At 41.6% G+C, this 20,214-nt stretch overlaps 2 protein-coding genes across 9 annotated transcripts in view; both read left to right on the top strand.

Moving 5' to 3' along the window:
* Positions 1-17,165, top strand: part of LOC147026970 (F-actin-monooxygenase mical1-like) — a 124,693-nt gene extending 107,528 nt beyond the window's left edge. For 3 of the 7 annotated variants that reach the window (XM_085882913.1, XM_085882908.1, XM_085882910.1), the window contains 6 exons: positions 2,444-2,499; positions 3,751-4,312; positions 4,631-4,716; positions 5,124-5,422; positions 9,150-9,223; positions 16,255-17,165. In XM_085882913.1, coding sequence (XP_085739039.1) covers positions 2,444-2,499; positions 3,751-4,312; positions 4,631-4,716; positions 5,124-5,422; positions 9,150-9,223; positions 16,255-16,436 — 1,259 coding nt within the window. In that variant the 3' untranslated portion in view covers positions 16,437-17,165. The remainder of the gene's footprint in view (positions 1-2,443; positions 2,500-3,750; positions 4,313-4,630; positions 4,717-5,123; positions 5,423-9,149; positions 9,224-16,254) is intronic. The other 4 variants (XM_085882912.1, XM_085882914.1, XM_085882911.1 and 1 more) reach the window with 3 other exon arrangements.
* Positions 17,166-17,278: 113 nt separating this feature from the next.
* LOC147026969 (beta-parvin-like) overlaps positions 17,279-20,214 on the top strand; it is a 54,339-nt gene continuing 51,403 nt past the window's right edge. Inside the window, exon 1 of one of the 2 annotated variants that reach the window (XM_085882915.1) lies at positions 17,279-17,585. In XM_085882915.1, the coding sequence (XP_085739041.1) occupies positions 17,477-17,585 (109 nt within the window). In that variant the 5' untranslated portion in view covers positions 17,279-17,476. Of the gene's footprint in view, positions 17,586-17,922; positions 17,953-20,214 lie in introns of those variants that run through there. The other variant, XM_085882917.1, reaches the window with a different exon arrangement.

Raw genomic sequence — 20,214 nt, 5'->3', positions numbered from 1 at the left:
CAAGAGATGATACCAGTTTGCAAGTGGGTGTTTGTCATGGTACAGCCCATGCCATAGTCACCTGAGCTTCACTATACTTTGTGTTTATCTACAGGGTGGCCTGAAAGTAGGTGTAACCCCCCCCCCCCGGTAAAATATTTGTTCTTAAACTATTTTAACATTTAGGTTTTATTGTGCAGCATTTGCAATAATTATAATCGGTTGTCGTATCTATATGCACTCCATCATTCTTCTTGCACCACTGAATCGGTCTCCAAGTCCTCTGAGACATCTTATGTAGCCACGACTGCAGTGTGTAATTCTTCAATCGTCCGATACCAGTTTGTCGACACTTGCTCCTTGATGAAGCCCCACTAAGAAAAGTTGTCTGTAGTTGTTAGATCCGGACTACGTAGTGACCACAGTAGAGAGGAGCTGGTGATGTTGGTCATCCGTGTCCAATTAGTCGTCGAGGGAATGAGCGGATGGGAAGGGAAGGATGTGTGAGAAATTTAGCAGGGGTAAAGTGACTTTCAGGCCATAAAATGTACAGTATTATCTTTCTCTTCATACGAGTTCAGTTTCAATACACTGATAATCCAAAATTCTTAATACTGTGGCCTTCAGTTACATTTTAAACTCTCAAGCTCTGGGATACCAATCCAGCATGTCTACATCACTTGAGCAGCATCATCATAGTTACTTGATTAAATATCATTGAAATCGAATTTTTATTTCACTCGTCGAATATAACAATGTATTATGTAATTATAATGGCTGGGTAAATGAGTAAATGAGTGTGATAAAACTTTACATGAATTATTAACTGGTACTCCAAATGTTTTATTTCTGATCTTGTGAGTAGATGCTACATCATTAAAATCATAGCAGTTAAGATTTCCGACATCACATTAAACCTTTTAAAACCTGGCGCCTTGGCTTTCTGAAACACGCACTTTCTTTTAACCAGTATTCGGTGAATTGATCATTAAAACACGGGCAGACTGCATAACAGGGTGAAGTATTTCTGACAACCCAAAATACTTTCAATGTATTTCACGTAAAGATCTCATACGATGCTTTGTCATAAAAAAAAAAATACTATACATATATTTGCGATGGCGACACTGAGATGGATGGGAGTGCCGGAAGCAGAAGTTTGGTTGGTAGAAGGTATGTTCGAGGGAACGAAGGGAAGAGTTTGAGTTGGTCCTACGATGTCGGAAGAGTTCAACGTGTTTCAAGGCAGGTAAGCTCTCTTCATCATCATGGTGATGGAGGTGGTAAGTAGGAGGATAAAAATGAAAGGCATTCTGGGGAGGATGTTGTATGTGGATGATCTATCTGGCTGTTGTGGTGGGGAGTGGAAAGAGGCATTCAGGAAGCATGCGCTGAATATGAGTATGGAGAAGACTGAGGTGATGTGGGTCAGGCAGCAGAGAAAGGAAATGGATATCGAGGTGGAGAAGACGGAGTATCAGATGGGGAAATAGGTTCGAGTATTTTGGGGGAGGGGATGGTAGGTCAAAGGCAGAGGTGCGTAGGATGATTCAGGTGGGTGCAAATGCATGGAGGAGGGTGGAGGGATTGATGGCAAACAGAAACACATCAAGGTGATTGAAAGGGAAAGTTTTGGTGTCTTGTGTAATACCAGCCTACCTTTATGGTCGAGAGATGGTGGCACTGACAGAGACGCCAACAGAGGCTGCAGGTCTGGGAGAACAACTGGTTCAGGAGGATTGTGGGAGTGAAGAGGGTGGATAGAAGGAGGATGGATGAACTTAAGGAGAAGATTGGTGTGCAGATGAGCTTAACGGGGAGATTGGCAAGAAGTGGGCTGGTCATATGCTGCTGATGGGAGAAGAGGATGGCAAAGAGTGTATAGGTTGAGATGGGAAGAGGAAGAGTGGAGAGAGTTTGTTGAGGACAGAGGGACGTTTAGGGGTATCGCGCTCGAGGCAGGGCAGAAGATTGATTCCATTGGATGTCACCCCTTGCAAAGAGAAGAGGAGGAGAAGTGATATTAGTGAAAAATCTGTCCTTACGGAGTTTTGTTGAGGATTCTTTCTGTAAGCTCCGAATTCTTGCTCGTCAGTCAATTTTACCAAGACAGTTCATCGAACAACCTTTCCCGTAGCTCTTCTCTTTTCCCAATGTGTCCTTGTGTATTCCTTAACTTTAACCAGGTTATTTTTCCTCAACACTTTAATTTGCATTTTCCTGTTATCCTTGTACTTTTTCTTTACTATAATTATACATTCCGTGATATCTTTGCACTCTATAACCATTAAAATACACTAGTTAGAAGTCTTGTCTTCTTTAACACCCACAGCTGGCAATTTAAATATCAAAACTGCAGCTTCTGTTGAGTTTAAATCTGGGCATAGTACTTTGGAATATTGAATGCAGGAGTAAATTTAGAGTGAACTTTTCTTTTTGCCTATTCTTTGTTTTTGTTGTGCAGCATCCAACCAGAAAACTTACCGTTTCACTTTGCGACTCCCAAGAAGAGGTTCTAAGGTAAGGATAAACATGAACATTTTCAAGCTTTATCAAAAACAAACCTTTTCTTTCTTTTCTTTTTTTGTGGTACTACCTTCCAAGTTTTTATGCCTTCGCAGCCGAAGTCTGGAGGCATTATGTTTTCGGATTGTCTGTCTGTTATCAGTTTTTTACCACAATAAGTTGTGAACCACTGAAGACCAAACTCAGCGCAAGTATGAACTCTATTACAAAGATGAACTGAACAGATTTTTTTTGGGGGGGGAGGAGGGTCAAAAGGTCAAATGTCATATGAGCTTTAATTGAAATTATTTCCTCCACCATCAAAGGTGGACGGAGGTTATGTTTTCACCTCTGTCTGTTTGTCTGAGCACGATATCTCAAGGTTATGAGTGGATTCGGGCGAAACTTGGTGGACAGGTTGGGTGTGTGACAAGGACAAATCGATTCGGTTTTTCTTAAGGTCTGGAGAAGACCTTTTTTTTTTAAGTGATTCTTCACCACTGAGTGATGGGGCCAAAGACAGTATATAGCATGATGTTTCAAAAGGTTGTGGATGGATTATGAGAGCTTGGTGAATGAGTTGGTAAGTAGGAAGAACAAGCCAATTAGATTTTGGTTCAATTCCAGATGCAGCTCCAGCCTATCAGTGGGGTACAAACGGAAACTGTTCAGCCTGGCGGAGGTATTCGCTCCACCGAGTGCCATTCTACTTTGTTACTGTGATAACTTATGAACCACTGAAGGGATTTCAACCTAATGTGGCACAAGTATGGATTTTAATATAAAGAATAATTGATTAAATATTGGGTTGAACAGGTCAAGGGTCATAATCCCGATGAAAATCATTTTACATATGTAACTTTAGTTAAAATAATCTGATGTCACTTCTACTTATCACTCACTCTTCTCTGTCTCTCACTCTCTCACTCTCATGACCTTTGAGATCAAACATAACCACGGATTGACATATATTGCAGGCGGAAGCATATCCGTTGATACATTCACATCAAATTATATTTTCTCGTTTTCTCTTTATATTTTGTTCGAATTTGTTTGTTTACAACTTCTGAAGTTTGTGGTGCAGCTTCTAACTACTTAACATTTTCTCATATGTCCAAGGTGCCAACCCTAAAGTTACACTTCTACAATTGGTATGGATCGTTATGAGCACCCTCTCCAGGGTACTGTGACTTTCATGAATATGCCTTGCAATTTTTCTCAGATCATCCCCCAGTTTAAATTTTTTTTATTGTATTTTTTTTCCAGCATCGTTCCTCCCTACCAGACAGATTTGGGGCTTCATCTCCAGAGTCTTTCGCAAGCTCATCAGATGCATCGCAAATGCAGACCGAAGTTCAGCCTAACGGAGCTTCCCAACTTGCAGCGAAATTTCAAAAACCCAACGAAAACAGCAGGGCACAAATAAGTTCTGAAGCTCATTCAATCAGTTCCTCTTTGGCCAAGGTGAAACGAAGATGGAAAAACACACACCCAACACGGACAGACAGCAATGACTTGGGCAAAGATAAAGATGTGCCTGATCGACGTCGAATAATGAGCGATGATGAGCAAAGAGAAACGAGGGAAGAACTACCACCTCGTGTTTCACTGAACGAGGAGAGAGAGTTTGAGCAAGCCTCGAGCAATAACTCTGCTGAAAGTGCGAAAGATGAAGGAGCTGCATACCATGGTGATAAGTGGAAGAAAAGGAAAAGTGATGGTAAATCTCAAAGAAAGCAAATTTTGATCAATCGCTTCTTTCCAAAGACAACTGATGTGACGGATGGCATGCCGCATGCTGCTGCGGCCTCTGTGTGTGATGCTGAAGGTATGATGATCACCTGTACATGTAGTCCCACCACAATGGGGTGTATTGCTATTAAAGAAAAATCTTCTTTTTCTTACCTTGTCGTTCTACCTTTTTAAATTTACATATTCTCTCCTTGTCTGCCTCTCACTTTATACCTTCTTTAGAGTTTCCATGAAATTGGTTTTTAACTGAACTTTCCACTTGAAACTCTTTGATCTTCTTCTGCAGGTTTGATTGGTGTAGTGTTCTTAACAATAGCAACAATAATGTGTGAGTGGCTTCATTGCACTCTCTATTTAAATGATGCACTCGATGCTGATGGGGTTTTGATTGCAGGACTGGATGATGTGGCAGGTGATGCAGATGCTGAGGAATGCAGGAAATTGAAGCAGTTTGAACAGAAACAGCTGTACAAGGCTCAGGTAAACTAAGACAATGTTGGAAAGCAAATTCTGATGTAAGACATCTCCGAGTGCATTTGCTTGATATCGATAAGCCTAAAGTGAGATTTTCCTTGCTGTTTAACCCAAAGTTTTCTATACAGCTCCATGGAACTTTGAAAAAAATCAGACGTGTATTTGCTGTTCAAGTTGTCAAGCAACAAACCCCCTCCTCAAATTATCAAAGTGAAAAAGATAACAGAAAGTGTTGGGTGAAATCTTACTACTTTGTGAATCAAATTTCAGATTATTAATACTTTGGTTAATAATTAGACTGCAACCAAAATAATGAATTCGCTATTTTAAGGTTATGCAAACATGAGCCCGAATGCACTTCGGAACAGCGATCATTCCAGTGGATGTCCAAAACAGGTTTGTGTATCTTGCAGATGATCCAAAGACATTTGCAGGAAATTGAGGAAAAGCAACGAGGCTTGGAACACGTTGGCACTAACCTGGAGAAGCAGATAAGAGAGAAAATGGGTAATTGGCACAACAATAATAAAAAATTTTTAGTAAGATTTCATAACTTTGTTGATGTAAATGACAATTTTTTTTTAACAAAACTCCATGGCTTTCTCATTTTAGGTGAAGGTGTTGCATATGATGGACATCTTATGGATGAATGGTTCAAACTGGTTCAAGAAAGAAATGGTCTGATTCGATATGAGTCTGAGCTGGTGATTTTGTAAGTGTTGTGTGTGTTTGTGTGTGTGATGGAATATAACGTAAACACACAATTACATAAGCATAGAGAATATGGCCATCAAAGCATTATCACCTCTGTTTTTAACACTTCACCAAGAGACTCTCAGATAGACAAAGTACATAGTTATGGACGTAAACAACCAGTTATAGACACGTCACAACAGATCATAAATGATTCGCTGGCAATCTGGCAAAATTCCAAATTCCTCCTCCAACCAACTGGGGGCATGGCATCAGTGGCATGGCGGTGTCCCCAGCAAATGAGGACTCATGTCAGCAAATCCAACATCTGTTAATGAACTAATAGCAGTACAATCAAGATCAATACCTTAACAAAAATAACTGAAAGAGGTTTGGCAAATCGTTCACAGATTAATTGGATTTATTATTTAGTATGTAGTTTGTGGCTTGCCGGTTGCATCATTGCTGGGAGTGTGGCTGTGCCACTGATGCAGTGACCCATGTTTCCAGTAAGCTGGTACTCATTTTTCCGACCTCAGAAGGATGACAGGCCGAGTCAACCCACATGATGTCATTTAATGCAACGACGGGGACTCAAACTCAAGACCCTAAGATCCTAAGCCAGCCACCTTTAAAAACTTTAACGCAATGCCAGGCTTGGTTCATTGGATAGAACGATCAAGTGGAATTCCCAATAAGTCGGCCATCTTTGATCAGATCTCAAAATAAAGTGAGGTGCATGTGTATCCCTTCATGTATTGTGCTTGTACCAGGTTTGAACAAAATGAAACCATGCATGTCCAAGTCAGTGTGACCACTCCTCATTTTCATAAATGCCAAGGTGAGCCAATGAAAAAAGCCAAGAATTCACAAGGTTTCAGAAAAGCGATGATAATAGAAAACATACGCCAAGAAAACCTATGGAAAACCAAGACGCCAAGGTGAACAACGATTAGCCAAGATCTTGTGAAAAAAGCCAAGGAGTGGTCACACTGGTCCGAGTAATGTTTGGGGACATGTTTAAGTAACAAAGTGGCTGCCAAACGGACATCTTGGATCTGATCTCAAAAAGACATGACATGCATATGTACGCCATCATTCATTATCTGTGTGCCAAGTTTGAACAAGATCGGTAAGTGCATGTCTGAGCAATGGTTGAGGATGTGTTCAAAACTTTGAGTTGATTTTTACAACTAAAATGGCCGCAAGTCGGCCAACTTTTATTGAGTCACGAAACAAAATGATGTGCTTATGTATACAATCGTGTATAGTCTTTGTGCCAAGTTTGAGCAAAATTGGTCTGTACATTTTTGAGATGATGCTACGGATGCACAGACTGATGAGACCCAATCCATAAGCCCCCTTTTTGGACCAAGTCCAATGGTGGTTAATACAAAAACGAATAACAATGACTCGGAGAGGAACAGAACAGGAAATAATCAGCGTGTCGAAGGCATCATGGATGTGCATGGGTGATTGCATGAGGGAGTAATGGGGAGTGCATTCGAAAGACTGAAGCAAGGAGGAGGAGACAACAGAAACAGGGAGACTATTCAACAATTGTGAGAGTTGGTGATTGGCCCCCATTGGACTTGGTTCGAAACAGGGACTTATGGATTGGGCGTCGTCGGTATGTCTATGCGTGCGTGCGTCCACAGCCATATCTCGAACATGATTGATTAGATTTTGTTCAAACTTGTCACAAAGACAATACATGAAGGGATACGTATGCACATCATCTTATTTCGCCATTCGATCAAAGATGGCCAACTGGCAGCCATTTTAGCTGTAAAAACAAACCCCCAGAACTGAACACGTTCTCAACCATTTCTCGGACATGCATTTACCAATCTTGTTCAAACCTGGCACACAGATAATGAATGATAGCTTACATGTGCATGTCGTTTTTGTTTCTTTCCACATCAGATCCAAGATGGCCAACTGGCAGCCATTTTAGTTGTAACCCCCCCCCCCCCCCGCCAGAACTAAACGCGTCCTCAACCATTTCTCGGACATGCATTTACCGATCTTGTTCAAACTAGTTTTATTTTATTTTATTCATACCTATACTGCACGTGTTTGTTTGTTTTTTATCCTGATCTTTTTGCAATTTCACCCCAACCACATTTAAGTACAGCTTAGAAAAACTGATCAGACAGCATTTTCAACTGAATGATAATTTTCTATTGTCTACAGCTTTAGAATTTCTTTTATACATAGAAAAATATTAATAAATGCTATACTGTTTGTGTAATTCAGTACGTCTCCCCCAAAATATATGAACATTGAATCCCTTCTGTGCGAAATTTGCATTCCCAATCGAAAACATCATACATGTCACGTGACCAACTATCTTACACAATATAACTACGTGACCAACATTGTTAATATTGATGACCAAATAACCCAATCGTATACAATCTTCCACGTCACATGACCACTCGAGTCATTTGGACATACACAAAAATCTTGTAAATATGGGCTAGCCGTTTAACTCCATAGAGCAAAATTGTTAAAACCACAGGGGCTATGACATTTTGTCTTTTTCTCCTTGTTACTGAAATTAACTCGTGTAAAAAGGGACTAATGAATGCAGGTGGGCAACCAGCCTGGACTTCAGGAGGGTGAGCAGGTGAGGGTTTCTGGAGGAATCCGTGCACCCTGGGGTGGCTTGGGGAGGGCAGAGGTAGGACTGGGCAGGAGGAGCAAAACCAGCAATAGTTCTATCTCTCTCGCGATCACTAAATGGCACGATTCGTTAACTCCGCCATGGAAGGTGGACGCAGGTTATGGTTTCAGCAGTGTTAGTTTGTCTGTTTGTGAGTAGAATATCTCAAAATGTTATGGACAGATTCGGACAAAACTTGGTGGACAGATTGGATGTGAGGCAGGGATGAATCGATTCGATTTGGTGAAGATCTGGATCCGGATACTAGAATTTTTTAATTGATTCTTCACCATTGAGAGATAGGGCCAAAAACAATATAGTACTGCATATCATGATAGTTCAAAATTTTGTGGACGAGTTATGACAAAAGTTGGTGGACGAGTTGGTTGCCGTACGTGACAAGAACAAACTGATTAGATTTTGGTTCAGGTCCAAATGCAGATGCTACCCGTCGGTGCATTACAAAACGTAAACTGTTCAGCCTGGCGGAGGTATGCACTCTACCGAGTGCCGTTCTAGTTTGATCTACTTCTGCCTTTTTTGCCAAAATCCTTCCCTTGGCCTCATTAATATCTGCACACAACGCAGCTTCCCTATTTCTATAACTTCTTCTCTACTGAAATTATATTGTGAGTTTAGACACATCTTACTTTAGAATGACGGTTCATGTACATTTTAAGTACCTGTTTATCACAAAGTGTTTAATTAAATATTGACCAACTAAACCACTTTAACTCACGATTGCCACAACTTTCCTGTGTAAGACCTTAAAGCATCTCTTGTGGAGGTTTTTTTCAAAGTTTGTTTGAAATCGTCACACAAGTTTGCTTTAAACAATATTGCACTTTAATTCTTCTTTATCATTTCTAAGCCCCTAATCGCATATCCCTCGACAGTCCCAGTTGTGAAATGTTTATTTGTTTAAAAAAAAAAAAAAATAAATAATAATAATAATAATAAAATAAATATGTCAATGTGAAAATGTATACCTGTTGTTTTTTGGGCATTATAATCGATTCATTCATAAAATAATGCAAAATCAACTTGAAATTCTGCCTTTATTCATATTTTTTTGCAGAATGCACGAGCTGGAGCTTACAGATCGGCAGAATAGGTTGAAACAACAACTTCAAAAACTCTTAGCCATTGATGGTAAGTCACTTCTACCATTTGTTGAAACTTGCTGTTTAAGCATGAGTCACATTTGCTCTATGGCGAGGATACGGCGGCCGTACCCCCTCCCCCGCCCCCCTGAATTGACAGAAACGTGCGGCGGCAGCAGAGTTTCTGAGGTGGCCTCAGGGTGGCCCTATGCCATATGGCTATCTTTTACAGGCCGTAGGGGTCTCCGTGGAATTAAAGCACGGAGTTATAACGTTTTTCATTTCGAGGTTGGCCGTAGCTATTCGACAAGCCGTAGCCATGACGTAGATGTGTTCCACGTCAACCGTACGTAGGGCGTACGGTGGGCTTGCGTTATTCGTGCGTTTTCTGTAGGCTCTTATCAATGAAAAATGAATTTTGCCAACCCCCAAAAAATTATGGCGGCCGCACTATTTCCACGTTCGCCTTAGGGCCCCCCTGCGGTCGCCTTGCGGGCACCTTGAGGCTACCTTGCATCTGCCTTGAAAATTATATGGCTGCCTCAAGGACGCCCTAAGGTCATCATGCGACATCAAATCCAAGACCGTACGGCACCCCCACGTTTTTGGTCTCCACAATTTCTAAATACCCCATGCGGCTCCTCGAAAAATAAAAACATATGTGACTGCTACATTGTGTGATCGTGGAAATACTGCGGCCGCCCTATAATTGCTAGTGGCCGTAGATTTTTTAGACCCTACGGCCGCTGAGCCAAATGTGACTGAAGCATTAATGAGTGAATACTGTGCATTAAAAAAATCATGTTCATTCTCCCACCCCGATCCCTTCAACCCTAACTCGGCTCTCCTTTTAGCTGTACATACCAAATGTTCTCCCCAATAGATTTTGCATTATAGGATGTTTACAGAAATATAAACCTCAAATATTTCTCCATTTTAGAATGAAACTTCTATTTCTGTCGTTGAATGCTTATGAAGTAAAAATCTGACTAAATGTCACTTTAATATGGGACTTATCAGTAGGAGATGTTATGCAAGTATGTATCATGTAGCACACCATTCTTTGGAGGGGGTCTATTTCATGGAGCACATGAACAGGCGAGCTATCGCCAGCACCCTGGCTAAATTCTAAATTCCTCCTCTAACCTACAGGGGGCATTGCATCAGTGGCACAGCTATGCCCCCAGCAGATAATGCCACCTGCAACTATGTGCTGCATATAAAAGAGAAAGAAGATGTTGAAGTGCACTGCTCTTTGCATACTGGAGCACATTGCTATTTGGAGGGGGGTGTTAAGCATGTCTATAATCATGTGCACAGTGTCTTTCAGATGGCCATTGCCTTGTATTCACTGTCAATAGATTAAAGGCAAAATCATGCGAAGGAAAGCAAAATATAAATGGCTGGAGATATTGTGTAACTTGAGCAACAAAGTAAATTAAATGTAGATGTGAAAGGTGTGATGGTCAAAAATGGCTTTTCTTCAAGATGATACTTAACAATCAGCAGGTCACTCTTGGGACAACTTTCTCTGAAACAAAACATATCCTTGCTCCTCTCCCATCCCAATATCTTGTCGTTTTTTGGGTTTTTTGGGGGGGTGGGGGGGGGGGTTCCTCACTCACCTCATTCAATTTGTGTAGTTTGCTGTCGAGCCATTGATCATAATGGCACATTCCCTTTAACCGAAAATGATGTAATATATAAACTCATCCCTTTGCCTGTCAATAATTAATTTGTCCCCAAATCTTGAGTAAGATATGGAACCATTAATTGGAGTGTTTGATTGTGTCCTTTCATAAAATAGCTTATCTATACTCTTCTCACTTATGTAACTTTTGATTGCATCATTTCTGGGGCCAAACCTATGCAGCTAATGCAATGGCCTCCAAAGATTAGTGCAGAAATTTGGAACATTGTCAAGTTACCAGCACACACTGGCCTACATTTTACATTTATAGGTGCTGTGCGATCTTTAATATCACCAGGCCAATGCCAGTTCACGGGATCCCCCCCCCCCCCGCCCCCAAAATACTCCAAATGAGTAATGCCTCATTGTTGAGGGCTATACTTTTTGGTGATCCTTAAGATAGGGTTAATCTCATTAATGCACACACATATATATATATATATATATATATATATATATATATATATATATATATATATATTACATACATATATTACATACATGCATACCTCTCCAAAACCCCTGTTATAACCCTTTCTTTCACACATGAACTTACTCGCGTTTCAAACTTTCCTAACTTGCACAAGTGTCAGCCATGACTAGAATGTAAATTGTCCTTCAAGCCATATGCTAATTGGGAATTCTCAGCTGTCCTAAGTCCTTCAGACATCTGTTCTCTGTTTACATGGCTCGAGCTTTTAATCCTGTTGACTAACTGCTCTTTATAGCATTTTGAACAAGGAAAAAAAAAGACAGAATATGTCATAGCCCCCGTGGTTTAATAATTTTGCTGTACGGAGTTGATGGTCTGGCCCATATTTCCAAAATGTATGTGTATGCACAACTGACTTGAGTGGTCATGTGACATACAAGAACATTTGTGACATTTTTCAGGTTTGAACAAAATCGGATCATGAATGTCCGAGAAATGCTTGAGGATGTGTTCAACACCAGGGTTTTATTACAACTAAAATGACCGCCGGTCTACCAATCGGCCATCTTTTATCAGATCACAAAATAAAGTGAGGGGCATGTGTATTGATATCATGCACTGTGTTTGTGCTAAGTTTGAACACGATCAGACCATGCGTGTTCAGGAAATGGTTGGGGACAGGTTTAAGTACCAAAATGGCCACCAGTCGGCTATCTTGGATCTGATCTCGAAAAAAAACAACAACAACATGTGCAGATGTAAGCTATCACTCATTATCTGTGTGCCAAGTTTCAAATAACATCGGTAAATGCATGTCTGAGAAATAGTTGAGGACCTGTTCATCATTGGGTGTTTTTACAACTCAAATGGCCGTCAGTCAGCCATCTTTGATCGCATCACGAAACAAAATGATGTGCATATGTTTCCCATCATGTGTTGTCTTTGTGCAAAGTACGAATGAAAATCGGTCCAGACATTTCCGACATATGGTTGCGGACGCATGCACGCACGGACATGAAAATCGAGACCAAATTAATGAGCCCCCGTTGTGGATCAAGTCCAACGGGTGCTAAATACTGTCATCAGGGAGATACTTCCATGCTTGGTGGATTAAGAAGAACTTTTTCGAAATTTGTACCATGTGTTAAATTGAAATTCTTTGCCCTTTTGCTGTTTAGTCCATCTTCCATTTTTTTACCCTATTTTCTTATACCTTTTGATGTTTATGGTTTATGGTTTTTTCATGATGTTTGAACTTACGGTGTCACCAAAGAGGAATTTCAGTGGAAACGGGACAATATAGATTATTGGTATTATTATTATTTTCGGGCATCTCTCAAGATGATGCAGAGGCCTGTTACTTCATTTCAGATGTTTTAACGAATTATCTAATTAATTTTCTTCTTGGAGCTTACTCCCTCTGCAATGTTTTCCATAAAAGGCTGCGGTTGGCAGGTTACATACATCGACCGAACAGAGCACCGCTAACTGTTTCTGTAGAGCTTTTAAAAAACAGACAAAAAGTTTTTGAAGAATAATTTAAGGAACTTGACCTATGTCTTTGTTCTTTATTTTCTCCATCAAAACTATTAGCTTCATTTGTTAAAAGTTTCTTGTATTCTATCATGCCATTGTTGAGCTCTTGTTAACTTTAAAATGGGGATTTCCACTTTGCTCTGTATCGGACTGTGCAGCACAATTTGGTTCTGTGTCGGTGGTTTTTTTGCTGATGCTTACTTCCTCCGAGATTTGAACAGGAGTACGACTAAGCAATTAAACCAAGCATGTGAGCTTAGCGGAAGCTTTTTGATTCAATAAATAATAAATAAATTGCAAAACACGAAAGAGTCAGGATGTTGAAGGTGAAAGTAAATTTGAAGGTAGCCCGATGTTAATTTTATCGTCGACTAGTAGCATTTATTAACAGCTCAAAAGATTGTACGCCGAGCTGTGAAATATATTGGCAATATATCTGAAAATGTTGATAAGCGTAAATGTTGACTCAATCCTCCATTTATAACTGATTACTAGATTTAAACAATAAATGTTACCATTTATGGTTTTAATAACACTGTTTTCAATTCCAAGCTCGAAAATAGAATTTGACGTGAATAAGTCAACGGACGGCTATACCTCCACCCAAGCGAGATGTCAACATACTGTGATGTTTGATCTCAATTAAAGATCATGTGAAAAACTAAGTCACATGAGAGAGTGCGAGAGAGAAAAGAGAAATAAGTAGAAGCGAAAACATCAGATGCTTCGAACTTCAGTTATGATCTGCAAAATTATTTTCAAAGTCAACATGACTTTTGTCCTGTTTGAATCCAAAATTGAATCGGTTCATCTTTGTATTGCAGTCCATACTTGTGCCAAGTTTGGTTGAAATCCTGTGCTCTTAACTCTTAATCTTAATCTTAATCCTGTGCTGAAATCAATGAAAGGTCACATGACCATCGACCTTTGACCTTTTGACCCCAACATCTAATCTGTTCATATTTGCATAGTACATATTTGTACGAAGTTTTGTCAAAATCCTTTCAGCAGTTCACAAGTCATCGTTGTAACAATCTGCTATGCATGCATGGATGGACGGACAACCCGGAAACTCAATGCCTCCGGCGTCTTTGGCTGCAGAGGCATAAAAAAAGAACTATAGGTATAACAGATTCGCTTTTGTGCTATTAAAATTGTCCTCTTCATTTGGTGTGCCTAAGGGCTGGCAGGATAGCCAAGAGATATGCACACTCGCCTTTGATCTGTCTAGCTTTAGTTCAAATCTCGACCCAACATGAAACAGTTTCGCATGTAGGGTGAGGCATCAATGTGTGTGGCATCCACCGGAAAGACGAGAAGCAGGATGACCCGTCTGCCAGCACTGGTCGTTGGTGGACGATAAAGATCTCACAGTGTCTTTCGCAAAGAGTAGGCGAGTAAATCGCAGGCACCATGACCAAAGTACAAATCCCTGCCCTGGTTGACAGCTGGCAAGGCAACGGCAAATAATCCAGCATAATCCTTGCCAAAACACTACTTCAGCTGCCTAGAAAGATGCTCGAAAGAGTTTGGGCCATTGATGATGAGTTGTACATAACCTGATTAACTTTCTCTCCATCTTTGCAAGCCACTCTTTTGGACTCAAATCCATCAATTTGCATTCGTTAATTCCTCGACAATGTTGTCATTGCCACGAAAATGCTGCCAATGCCACAAACGTCAACCTTCCCTCATGCTTTTCAATCATGGCAGCCACACCACCAACAGATAATGTGTGGTCGATCTCACTGCACTTCCAAATATTAATGCACTTAAGGGTATTTCTGCACTAAACTAGGTGTGAAGCATTCCTCAAGTCAACATACCCGTACCCGCATTAAGAGTTGGTTACAGTTGAGTGCCGTTTCAAGCAAGTTGGACGAACAAGCAGACAGGCCACAATAAGCACGTATCATGGTTTGGCATCATCGGCATATTATGGCGAGTAGTGGGTGTGCCAACACTGGGCGTCGTGCCAGCGTGTGAGTTGAGACTCGGCATTTATTATTTCTATGTCGTGTCATGCCTGCGATTCTCGAATGCCCTTTCCTATACATCATTTCCTTTAGGCATGTTCACAAAGTAAAGTAACTCCAGACTATAAAGCCAAAGAGCTGAGGTATGTGCATGTGCATGACTCGTTGAACAGATGGACCTCTGGTAGCTTGTTCATGTTGCTGAATTTGAACCTGGGGAGTAACTGCAGGTTCTTCCCAACATCTTTGTTCTTTGTTCCTTTCACATTTCTTTCCAATTTTTTTTTAAATAATTATCTTTATTCATTCTAATTATTGCTTTTTACTCCTCAGCCTGAATTGGCTAAGGGGTATTGTCGTCATAGGCATTGTCCGGCGTCCGTCCGGGCGTCTGTCAACTTTTGGTTTCCGTCGATTTCAAGGAGAACGCCTTGTCCGATTAAATCCATTTTTGCTGCGTGTGTTGGGGTTGAGTAGAGGAAGGTTCTTTTCTAAAATGGGTGCGCTGCGATTTTCAATGTGGCCTCCGTGGCAGCCATCTTGAAATTGATTTCCATCGATTTCGAGGAGAACGCCTTGTCCAATTAAATCCATATTTGCTGGGTGTGTTGGGGTTGAGTAGAGGAAGGTTCCTTTCGTAAATGGGCGTGCTGCGATTTTCAATATGGCCACCATCTTGAAATTGGTTTGCGTCAAGGGCTGAGGGGTTACGCCCGCTTTGCGGTGCTATTTTTCCTCTCTTTCATTATCTATCTCGCTAAGAAGTGAATTCTTGCAGAAATTTTTCTGGCCCACTTGACTGCGTCTGGATGTGTTTTGAGGGTTGTGGAGTAGCGGCTGAAACCGAAAATCCCATCCAGGTTCCTCATGATGACTCCATCTTTACTTTTTACTTCTTCGGGTTTATTATTAGTCTTCCTTTTCATCCTTTAGTTAGTAATAGAGATTAAATCTGTGTGAACATGGCAGAAGCACTTGTTCCACCATAACTTGGCAATAGTGCTCACCTGCTCCACAGCAAATGCTCACGATTTCACAACCCACCGCCTGACTACCCATTATGCCTTTTGCGTAATATTATCGCACGAATCCGACAACTTCAATGCGAATCGAAATTCCTGGTAATTGATATGGACCAGTTACTGCAGTCATGTATGCAGTGCATCCTGCTGAACACTGCTCAAATCATTTACCCGTGGCTTTGTGTCCTCCGTAAACATAACAGCAGAGTCCATGCAAGAGAAAAATATTTTGCAATGTAATCCTAAAGTGTGATCTCAGGAGATAAAGTTCTCACTAACCAGGTTCAATAATTGGGTCAATATGATAGAAATTGCTTTGGAATCCCCACAAATGTGACCATTTTGTACTTTGTCGAGGCCTTCTGGCCCCAGCCACCAAAATGAATGTTTTGATACAACGTCGATCCATTACTGCTTTCACAGATGAGGACAAAAGTGAGGAAGAGAGGAGAGAAGAGGAAGAACGCCTCCAGGAGCTGCTGGAAGTGGTGGACCAGCGAGACGTGTTGGTGAACCTGCTGGACAAGCAACGGCTGCTCGAAAAGCAAGAGGATCGGGATCTGGAATCGGCACTCGCGACCAAACGTTATGCATTGCTTGGCTAGATTGCCTGTTTAAGGGGTTACTGCATGGTTTGTTTTATTGCCTGCTTATCTTATCAGCCACCCACTGCCGGTGAAGTTTTATAGAAATTTAATGAAAAACTCATTTCGCCTTGAAGGCAGCTTTTAAAATTATTTTTCCTTGAGGTATACCACCATCTCATTTGGGAGAGGTTTTTGGGGTTTTTTTTCATCGGATTCAAGTACGGCAGTTCATTTCTGCAATTTGTTTGAACAATGATGGGCGGTGGCATATCAATACATCCACCAGCATTATGAACGACGCTACTTGTTGTTTAAAGGTTGTCTGTGACGTCATGATTGTAGCGGACATTTTATTATTTTTTTTATTGTTTGCTTGTTGAATGCCCTTTTACTTCTGGTATTCCAAGCTGACTTAAAGACTTATTTCAATACACGTTATGCAACTACACTAACGATTCCTACAGACCATGTGATGCCGTCCGAGCCACCGATGTTGGCACACAACTCCCCCCCGACAAGCTCCTAAACCCCCTTCCTTGAGGAGACTGTCGGCATGATGAAGTCGTTTTAAGTTCCATTTATCCCTTTGATCGCAAAGTGACCATTTTCCCCTCAGGTTATTTATTTATTTGTAACCGAGCCTTCGCCGAGCTCGTATGATCATTGCGGTTCGTTTGTTTGAAATAACCGAGATCGGTTTGTAATGCAAGCTGATGGTTGAAACCTCAATAAACCTCTGTGTTTTAAGCCGTTTGAGGTACTGTATGTTGAATGTAGCTGCAATTGAAGCGGCTCGTCGGTGAGAGAGAGAGAGAGCCGCGTGCTGCAAGCCCGGCCCAGCATCCCGACATTTCATTTTATTTACATTCCCACCAAATGGATGGCAGATGATTCTGATTTTCCTTGTTTGGGGAAAGTTTGAGTAAGCCATTCGACCTCCCCTCCCTCCCTCCGTCGCCGCCGCCCTTTCGAGCAGACGGCCCCCCGGGCCCTGTAGACTAGCGCCGAGTGTGCCGTCCACGAGCCAGCGATCGAACGCGGCTGCAAGTCGCAGAGACATGGCCTCCTCACCCGTGAAGTCACCGACGGGGTCATTGAAGGGACGGAAGGACGAGTCTTTTCTCGGCAAGATCGGCACGTTGACGCGGAAAAAGAAAGCCAAAGAAGGTTCGGACGCGTCGTCGCCCGAGGCGCGGCAGGGAGGGCTTTCGTCCCTCACACGGACCCTCTGTCCCTCACACGGATCCTCACCACAGATGGCTCTTAAGACGCCGCGCGACCCACGACACGACGCTTACGGTTATTTCGTGTAGCTCAGGTTCGCGCTTCGCACCCGGAGTGTGATGGGCGTGACTGATGTGCGAGGTGTGTTTGCTCTGCTCGATAAGAATTCGCTCCAAATGGCTTCGGGGCTCACGCGTGGTCTTGGCCCCGGATAACGCGTTCGGTACCCTGAGTGATGTTGAGGGCTAACATGAAGCGATGATTGAACGTTGAGTTCTCGGCAGAACGAGCGGGTTTTGGTCCAAGCGAGGTGAAAGTCCGTTGTCCGTGTACGTGCGTGTTTCATCGCTGTACACCATATTATATTAATCAATGTCAAACACGAATAGACCTGCGATAAATATTCAACCCGAGGAAGGATGTAAATGGTTAAATCGCAATCTCGTGGGTGACGGTTTCATCAATGACCAGTGTACGGCGGACAAAACACTCACACTCACTCATACACTCTTTCTGTTGTGTACTTGATGTCGTCTCACTTCGTACATGAGTCTGGATGGGGAAGTTTACAGATATTGTTTGCCATGCGAGTCGTAAAAATAATGCTAAGTTGTCGAGGAGGAGGAAATAAATATACGCTGAGTGTGAGAGTGAGTGAGACTATCAAAAACCGGGTGTTCAGCAGTAATGAAGGAAAATAGAACAAACTAGAAGGGCACTCTGTAGAGCGCATACCTCTGCCACGAAATGTCTGATCCATGAGAACATATCGGGTCCAATCAATTTTTGAAATATCATGCTCTCTATCGTTTTTGGCCCTATCTCTCAATGGTGAAGAATCACTTAAAAAATTACTCGTGGCCAGATCCGGATTTGAATCTTCACCAAAATCGAATCGATTCGTCGTGGTTAGACTCCCAACGTATCCACCAAGTTTCATCCGAATCTGTGCACAACTTTTCGAGATATCGTGTTACATATTAGTTCAGCCCGATCTCTCAATGGTGAAGAATCACTGTAAAAAAAATCGGATCCAGATCTTCACCAAAATTTAATCAGTTCATCCATGTCACACACCGAACCTGTCCACAACTTTTTGAGATACCCTGCACACAGACAAACAGACAGACGGAGAGGGGTGAAAACATAACCTCCTTCGCCTTCAGTGGTGGCACTCGGTCGACAGCATGCCACCACCAGGCTGAGCAGTTTAAATTTTGCATCCCACTGATCGTCTGGATCTGCACCCATACCTGAACCAAAATCTAATCAGCTTGTTCTTGTCACTAAACCAATCCATCCATTGCCACCATACTCTGCACAGAGCATTGTTGCTGACAAAGCAGTCTCATGGACTGTTGGGCACAATCCTGGACGGGTCGCCTCTCCGACACAGGATACTCGAATGGCTCAATCATCTCAGCAAGCTGGTACTCATTTTTCCGACCTCAGAACGATAACAGGCTGAGCCAACCCCACCTGGTATTAATTCAACGGCGGGCAGGATTTGAACTCAAGACCTTAGGATCCCAAGCCCACCACACTAATATAACAATTAAGCCAACACCAGGCATCACCTAACCAACCCATCCACCAAATTTGTCCAAATCCGTCCGAACTTTTTCAGAAATTGTGCTATATATCATTTGTGCCTTATCTCTCAATGGTGAATAATTACTTGAAAACTTATCAGATTAGAATCTTCACCAAAATCAAAAATAGAATCCATCCATAACTTTTTGGGATATCCTGCTCACAGTCAAGCAAACAGGCGGGTGAAAACTTTGTTCGTTGGCAGAGGTAATGGCGAGGACCATTAAATGAGGGTGGGAGGACAATACAAAAGCCAAAATAATGGATCAAGACAGTTAAAAAAATAAGTATCAATAAATGCAAATAAAATCTTCTTTTTGTTGATCTAATCAACGTGGAGTCTTGTCAATAAATCCAGATTCAAATACCATATCCTGATGTTAATTTGTCCTTTGGCTCTCAATGTCCCTGCTCTTCAACAGTACATTGTCAATATCTCAAATGTTCTTTACCAGCACGGAACATGTTTGGCTTGTTAAGAGGAATGGTCTTTGGGATTAATTTCAGAGATGATAGGAAGAAAAAAAAACCAATTTCATTAAATTATTAATCAACTTTGTTATGTTTCTTTTTGTATCATTATCTCCACCAGTGAAAGTGGATGGAGGTTATGTTTTCACCCCTATTTGTTTGTGTGTTTGTGAACAAAATTTCTCAAAAAGTTTTGGACGGTATCAAACGAAACTTGGTGGACAGGTTGGGTGTGTGGCAAGGACGAACTGATTAGATGTTGGTGAAGATCCGGGTCCAATAATTTTTTTTAAGTGATTTGGTTTTTTTTCGCCATGGAGTGAATAGCACGGAAACAATATATAGCACGATATCTGAAAAAGTTGTGGACGGATTTCAAATGAAAGTTGGTGGGCAGGTTGGTTAGGTGATGAGAAGAAGCCGATTAAACTGTAATTCATGTCCGAATCCAGATCTGGCCTATCGGTGGGATACAAAACATAAACGAATCAGCCTGGCGGAGATATGT

The sequence above is a fragment of the Eptatretus burgeri genome, chromosome 5 (assembly GCF_056783735.1).
Source record: "Eptatretus burgeri isolate ZD-2024b chromosome 5, Ebu_testis_v1, whole genome shotgun sequence".
Lineage (NCBI taxonomy): Eukaryota > Metazoa > Chordata > Myxini > Myxiniformes > Myxinidae > Eptatretus > Eptatretus burgeri.
The sequence above is the reverse complement of the archived record's forward strand: the minus strand, read 5'-3'. Positions and strand labels throughout refer to the sequence as shown.